The 6,976-nt window shown below is 38.1% G+C and overlaps 1 protein-coding gene across 1 annotated transcript; it reads left to right on the forward strand.

The window, feature by feature from the left end:
- Positions 1-939: 939 nt before the first annotated feature.
- Positions 940-6,972, forward strand: pla2g7 (phospholipase A2, group VII (platelet-activating factor acetylhydrolase, plasma)). Its single transcript, XM_065963970.1, has 11 exons — positions 940-1,243; positions 1,715-1,842; positions 2,409-2,559; positions 3,039-3,132; positions 3,237-3,305; positions 4,515-4,686; positions 4,987-5,100; positions 5,333-5,424; positions 5,621-5,791; positions 5,880-6,028; positions 6,147-6,972. Exons 1-11 carry the CDS (start codon positions 1,180-1,182, stop codon positions 6,245-6,247), a joined length of 1,305 nt encoding a protein of 434 aa, XP_065820042.1. The 5' UTR covers positions 940-1,179; the 3' UTR covers positions 6,248-6,972.
- The last annotated feature ends 4 nt before the right edge of the window (positions 6,973-6,976 follow it).

Below are 6,976 nucleotides of genomic sequence, written 5' to 3' on the forward strand. Positions count from 1 at the left end.
TGTTCCTGTGTATTTTGCTGCTGTATGTTCATCCTCTTTAAGAGTTTATATAAACATTTTATGTATATGTTAAATTTGTCAATAAAGACGGTTAAAAAAATCAGTTTATTGCAAGAAGTTCCTGAAAAGTTAAGTTCAATAAAAACACTGATAATTACTGTCAACAAGTGCACATGGCCACAGGCAACAGACTCGCTAGACCTGTATTTACGTGTTTTTACAAAGGACAGCCAGGTGAAGAAAAGCCTATAACATGGTACTTGACAGCAAACCCTTGTCCTAGTTGGTTTGTCGTTTTTTATTAACAAACTGTTTTTTTTTTTGTTTTGTTTTTTACAATATTACTTTAAAACATTGGACGCAGAAGAAAATACATAATCATACATATAAACAACGAAGTTACATTCACCATGAGCTCATGTTCATTTCATTGTCATTCAATATTCTTAATGTTTTAATAGCTTTATTCTTATTATTATTTAATACAAAAGTTCTGCTTCATTTATAAAGTAAAGGAAAGTTGGTTTGGATTCAGTTAAATTGTTCATGTGAATATTAAAAATAATAATGAGTTGACACAGCATTTCATTTCTAATATTATCTGTATTATTTAAGTACATCAAACTCCTTAATGTCAACATCCATCTTAAATGTAATTTGGCTTCATCTTCATCTAAATATTCTTGTTGAAACACAGTGAATGAAAACATGAGAAATCTTGCTCAAGAGTCACATAAATCACGTAACCTTTTTAAGACCTGTTTGACTGGGTAGATTAGATGTAATGTTTTGTAAGACATTTTCTTAGGCTTGTTATTGATACAGCATTTATCACACATCTATCACATCGCCGCTGATAGGGGGCGGGGCTTACACGTCGAACCGACCAATCACCATTCACTTCTGCGGCTTAGCCCCTCCCATGCTAGCCTAGCGGTGGCTAACTAAACACCAACTTTAACGAGCTGTCAAACCACTCCCAAGTGATTCAAGCCGTTTCATTTATCACAGAAAGTCAAGATGACTTCGTGAACATGTTGCGCAACTGATGTGTAACTCTGCCACCCTGGTGCTTCTGTATCTACAGTCGGTTTTACTTTTTGTTAAACTCTTACATTAACAGCTAGCAGCTAACAAGAAAATGCAATTGTTAGCTTGGCTGTGAAGCTACTGAGGTCTATGTTTTCTCATGGGGGATTTGTACAGTTTTTAGTCAAGCGGATTTGCGAGTGGGCAAGAACAGGTATGTTTTTTTTTTTTTTTAACCTATACATTTCCTTTACGTCAAATTAGTTACATAATCTGATAATAATGAGTTAAAGTATTATGGATTTGTTTGTCACACCACACAGATTATAACGATGTTTGTGTTACTTTTGAGTTAATAATAAGCAGTACTAATTCAAACACGTGGTGAAAACTGACAGCATGCACAAGTCCCCACACATTCAAAAACACAAGATATCACTCATGTTAGAAACGTGTTTTTAAGCATTTTGATGCTGTAAGAGTTTTTATTCAGAATTGTATTCATAATCATGTCAATATTCACTTCCTTAACTCAACAGCAGCAGCTTTACAGAAGTTCTTGTTGCCTTGACAGCATGTGACAAAAAAACCACATCTTGATAAGTGTGACTGTCCTCCTTGTCAGTGCTTAGTCATTGCTTCCCTTGTATGCATTTTATGGAGCAAGTGTCTTGGTATTTAACAGACCAGAAGAGATACACGCTCAGTTTCTTCACCATGGGCAATGCCTGCAGTAATCATCTCGGGATCCCTCCTGCCAAGGGCCCCCATGCTGTGGGATGTACTGACTTCATGATGGACCACACTGAAAAGGTAAAGCCAGCATACATACACTTTGTGTGTGTATTAAAATCCTTTAAAAGTTTATTGTTTGATTCGGATGTGACATGTTTTATATAGGAGTGGCGGTGTAGCATAATCTCTTCTTCACAAAACAATGACAAATAAGACAAAAATAACTACTTAAGAAAGGAAGATTACTTTAAAACTGAGAGAAAACTGAAATGGAGATCGTGATCTGTTTAAGATGTAAAACTTTACAGTATGGTCTTAGTGATACTATGACAATTCATACATACAATTATTTTTAATTTTTTTTAAGAGTAGCACCATGTGTGAACTACTTGATTACCACACATAAAAAATGATATGAGACACTGGCAGCAGAAAGCTTAGTCTGCTATAAAGCTGTCAATCACTTCCCACTTCCATTCATTGGTCGATCTTGCCTCGGTTCAACGAGGACAAGAGTTCCAAAGTTCAACATGATAGTATGTGTATGAGAAATGTAATCCCATTTGGGACATTCAGGTCAGTCCATAACAAAACAAAGTGTGTACGCTTTGCTGCATAAACCCCTCACTCTGTCTTGTTTACAGGGCAGCTTCTTCCGGCTCTACTATCCTTGTCAGGAGACGGAAAAAGCAGAGAAACCAGACTGGGTGCCATGTAGGGAATATTTTAACGGCCTCGCAGACTTCATGAAAATCAACAGGTCTCTCAGTGAAAAGATTTTCAACTACCTCTTTGGTAATTTACCTCCCGTTAGTACTCTTACTGGTGTAAAATCTTCTCTCCAGGCTTTCCATACAACCATATGAGCAATTTCTGCACAAGTTTTTGTTAATATATGACATATTCAATATACTTGTGGAATAATCTGTGAACGTTTGATCCTGGATAAGTTCAGAGTTTTGCTTGTGCAAAAGAAATGTAATTATTGAAATGTTATGTTTACAGAGAGGACCCATGTAATCAAGAGGAAAAAATAACTTTGACATCAACAAAAGCAAACATATCTACTGGGATTTAAATGAATCCCACTCTTGTTAGTTTAAATTCTGTAAATTGGTGTCATTGTCTCAGTGTAGAAATGTGTGGGCATGATAGTCATATTCGTCAGCACTATAAAGTCCTCGTAATCTACAGTACAATGTCTGTAATGTTTCTTAACAATGTTATTGTGCTGTTTAAATCTTTTTTTTATTTTTATAATCTGTGTCTTTCAGGGTCCTTTAAGATCCCAGCCTACTTGGATGCTCCATTTAAATCAAAAGAGAAATGTCCCGTGGTTGTCTTCTCTCACGGCCTCGGAGCCTTTAGGTATAAAAAAAACAATCTTGACACTGCTTAGATGTTTGCTCATCATCAATTGGTCATAAGCCTCAGTGACGAGTCTAATGGATGTCTCCTTGGTGTTTTCTCAGGACTTTGTATTCAGCTATATGTGCAGAATTGGCCTCTCAGGGCTTCATTGTGGCGTCCGTTGAACACAGGTACGAGTACATTAATAACTTCATTAAATGTACTTTAAGCTCATATGTTCTCTTATTGTGGATTTATTTATTTATTTATTTTACAAATGAAGGGAGCCTCTTGAAGTAAGCAGAAACCAGATTGTCTGTGTGGCAGTAATTCAAACAGAACTGACGTTGTAATTCATGGTGTATTCAATCTTCAGTTGTTCAAACTGTAGGCTCGTGTACAGCATACGTACGCTAAAATTAGAAACTAATGTCACGTGTTGGTTGGAGGAAATTCTAGTTGAACTTTAGCCAAACAAACAATAACAGAGGTCAGTCCCTCCTGCAAGCGGCTGTCTGTTTATCTGTGGAGTAGGAATGGAAAGGGTGTTTGGACAATAGTACGAACCAGCTCATCACATTTCTTTTCAGTATAGAGACAAGGGGACCATATGGAGATGAACCATGGCCACAGTTTGTCGCTCAATGTGGACTGAAGTGGTATTCCACTGAATTTTAGCAGCTAGGTGAAGGCCAAACTGCATGTGCTTGTGTGGTGACGTATTTCAAAGCTGTGACACGGGACAGTCTATGTTTCACATGCTGCATGGTCAGAGGTCAGTCCAGACATTCAGCCAGTGTTGTTGTTGTCACACTGCCAAATTAGTACGCTTAGTCACTGACCAAACAAAACAGGATGGAAGATGTGATCTCACGCTTACCCAGTATTTACATCTAACATAATGGGAGTTATTTTTAATCTTTGCTCAACTTTGTTTTGCTTTTGCAAGACTACTTTTAAGTGGACATGTACAAATACAAGCAATACAATAATAAAAGTCCATCCTTTGTCAATGTTACAGTACATTTATGTATTCAGCCGGTTTTTACTCATTGAAAGGTCACATATTACCATCCTTTTCATCCAGTTTAAATAAGTCTCAGAGCTCCCCAAAACATGTCTGTGAAGTTTCTTGTTCTAAATCCACTCTGATCCTGTATTTGATCATTACTATAAACCCCTCTATTTCAGCCCTGTTCAGAGCAGACAGTTTCTGTGTCTGTACCTTTAAATGTAAGTGAGCTGTAGGGTTGTAAAAATGAATTGTAAAATCGTAATAAATCGATTCAAAGGTGTCAAGGTTCATCGGTACTCTGAAAAAAGAATTGCAATAATATACGTATGTATGTAATGTATGTGACTTTTAAACATTTCATATTGTGTGTTTCTTTGGCCTTCAGAGACCAGTCAGCGTCAGCTACGTATTATTACCGTGAGAAAACCGAGTCTGAAAAGGCCAGTGAAAACGTGCCGAACACATCCGCCTCAGCTCAAGACAACCTGGTTATAGAGTGGATGTACTACAGAAGTCTGAGGCACGGGGAGAGCGAATTCCCGCTCCGGAATAGACAGGTGAGAAGCATGCAGTTCACTGTTGAATGACAGCAGCTGCATTACAACATATCTGAACTTAGACTCACTAAGCAAACTAAAAACCACATCCTTGTTTCTTCAGCCTGTCATGTGTTTTTTTTCTGTCTCACTTAAGTAACTTTCCTCTCTCCTACGTTGGCATTTCATGCTGCCTTTGTTTTGAAATACTTCTCTGTTTTATGTTGAGACTGTGTTTCAGTTCGAGATTAATGTGAAACCATTTCAGTAGGGAATTATTTTGCCCTTCTCCTCACTTACATGAATCATTGTCTTTCAAAGGTGAAACAGAGAGGAGATGAATGCATTCTTGCTCTGGACAAACTCTCTGAAATCAACTCAGGAATAGCAGTGCAGAATGTGTTGCAAACAGAGTTTGACTGGACAACTTTGGAGGTAAACTTTTTTTATTATCACCTTTGACTTTTTAAGTCTGGTTTTAGACATCTGATGTCTGACTAAGAGCAAAGCGCCTGGCAATTACTGCAGGCTGAACCTCTTTAAATGATTAAGAAGAGAAGATATTTCATCTTTTCAAACGTGTCCTTATACCTTATAACAGTTAAGGGTGATTTTTTTTTTCAGTGATCTTGTTTTTCACCATGTTTTTATTTCCCCTGGCCGACAGAACTCCATGGATATGTGTAGGATAGCTGTGATGGGACATTCATTTGGTGGAGCAACAGTGATTGAAGCGCTGTGCAAAGAGGTTAAATTCAAGTATGTGGACTTACAGTGTTCATCCATCTTCATTTCTCTGTTTTGTTGGAAAACAATCTTTTTTTTGTATCAGTAAAAAAAGGGAAACTATTATCGTGAAATGTAGCTCAATACCAAGTTTTAGATCTGATTATTAAAGTAATATCTATCTTCTTTGTGTTTTACGACAACCTTCTCTGACCTCCACTTGTTTAAGGTGTGGCATTGCACTGGACTCCTGGATGTTCCCTTTAGACGATGAGATATTTGCCCGTGTGAAGCAGCCGATCTTCTTCATCAACTCGGAGAAGTTTCAGTGGGCGGGGAACATCAGCCGCATGAAGAAGCTGGACTCGGCTGTCATTCAGAGAAAAATGATCACAATCAGGTAGAAATGAAAGCTGATTCAATGGATACAAAGTGTTATTGACGGTGTGAAAGTCTGTTACAGGTTTCCCCTTCTTGTTGTCCTTCAGAGGAACAGTCCACCAGAGTTTCCCAGACTTCACCTTCCTGACGGGCAACTGGATCGGGAAGCTGATGAAGCTGAAGGGAGAGATCGACCCAGAGCTCGCATTAGACCTCAGCAACAGAGCAACCCTCGCCTTTCTGCAACGCCATCTAGGTATGAATAGTACTGACATTTCCTGCAGTGCATCACAAGTCTGTGTCATGTTAAGAGCAGAAATGCACATTTTCAGTTGTGCTACAGTCCTGAATGAACATTATCATGCTTTTTACAGGCCTCGAGAAAAACTTTAACCAGTGGGATCCTCTGATTGATGGGCAAGATGAAAACCTAATTCAAGGAACGAATGTTACCGTGCTTCAGTCTGCCATTTAAACAGCAGAGGATACAGAGGACTCTGGCCGTCAGCTTTCATCTCCTGCTGCGTGGGATTCAGTAGAACGGTCCAAGAAGGATAGGCCAGGTCTACTCAGCACTGCGTAAAGACTGAGGATAACATTTTAATGTGGTAATGGAAAGGAAAGATCATGTCTACCTCACCAGTAGGACAGACTTTTTTGTCTGGACACATAGAACAATCAGTGGATCAGTGTTCGTTTCATGAGGCCTGAATGTTGCATATGAGCAGCTGAATGATTCTTTTCACCGTTTGTGAAAATCTCACTATCACCTCGATGAAAACTCCTTTAATCTTTCTGATTTTGGACTCTATTTTAGCAGACTGAGATTATGTTATTTCACCCAAATTTTCCTTTGTCTTTTTGGATATGACCTTCCAACAGAGACAAGTTATACTATGATTGCTGTGTGATTATGTAACTAGGCCTTGAATGAGAATATGTCCAAACAATGGGCTTGAAATGGGCATTGTTAAAAGCTACCAATGATAGCAAAAATGTATAATTACATTAAGTAGATAGCCATCTTAGCAAATGAGTTTAATTTTAAGGGTTCCACCAACACTAAAAACAAATGTGCCATAACTCAGTGTTCACACTGTTCATCCTGAGTCACTGTGACAGCCTTCTACTTTTATACTTTGTAAACATGTGCCATTTATACACACCATAAATCCAATAAACCTGGGTTGTATACAAACACACT

This window comes from Labrus bergylta, chromosome 15, assembly GCF_963930695.1.
Source record: "Labrus bergylta chromosome 15, fLabBer1.1, whole genome shotgun sequence".
NCBI lineage: Eukaryota > Metazoa > Chordata > Actinopteri > Labriformes > Labridae > Labrus > Labrus bergylta.

Excerpts from the sequence above, each read along its gene's own strand:
- pla2g7 (XM_065963970.1), top strand. The coding sequence starts at position 1,180 with ATGTTTTCTCATGGGGGATTTGTACAGTTTTTAGTCAAGCGGATTTGC. Across the intron at positions 3,133-3,236 it reads CACGGCCTCGGAGCCTTTAG|GACTTTGTATTCAGCTATAT; the intron begins GTATAAAAAAAA and ends GTGTTTTCTCAG. Across the intron at positions 5,101-5,332 it reads TTGACTGGACAACTTTGGAG|AACTCCATGGATATGTGTAG; the intron begins GTAAACTTTTTT and ends CCTGGCCGACAG.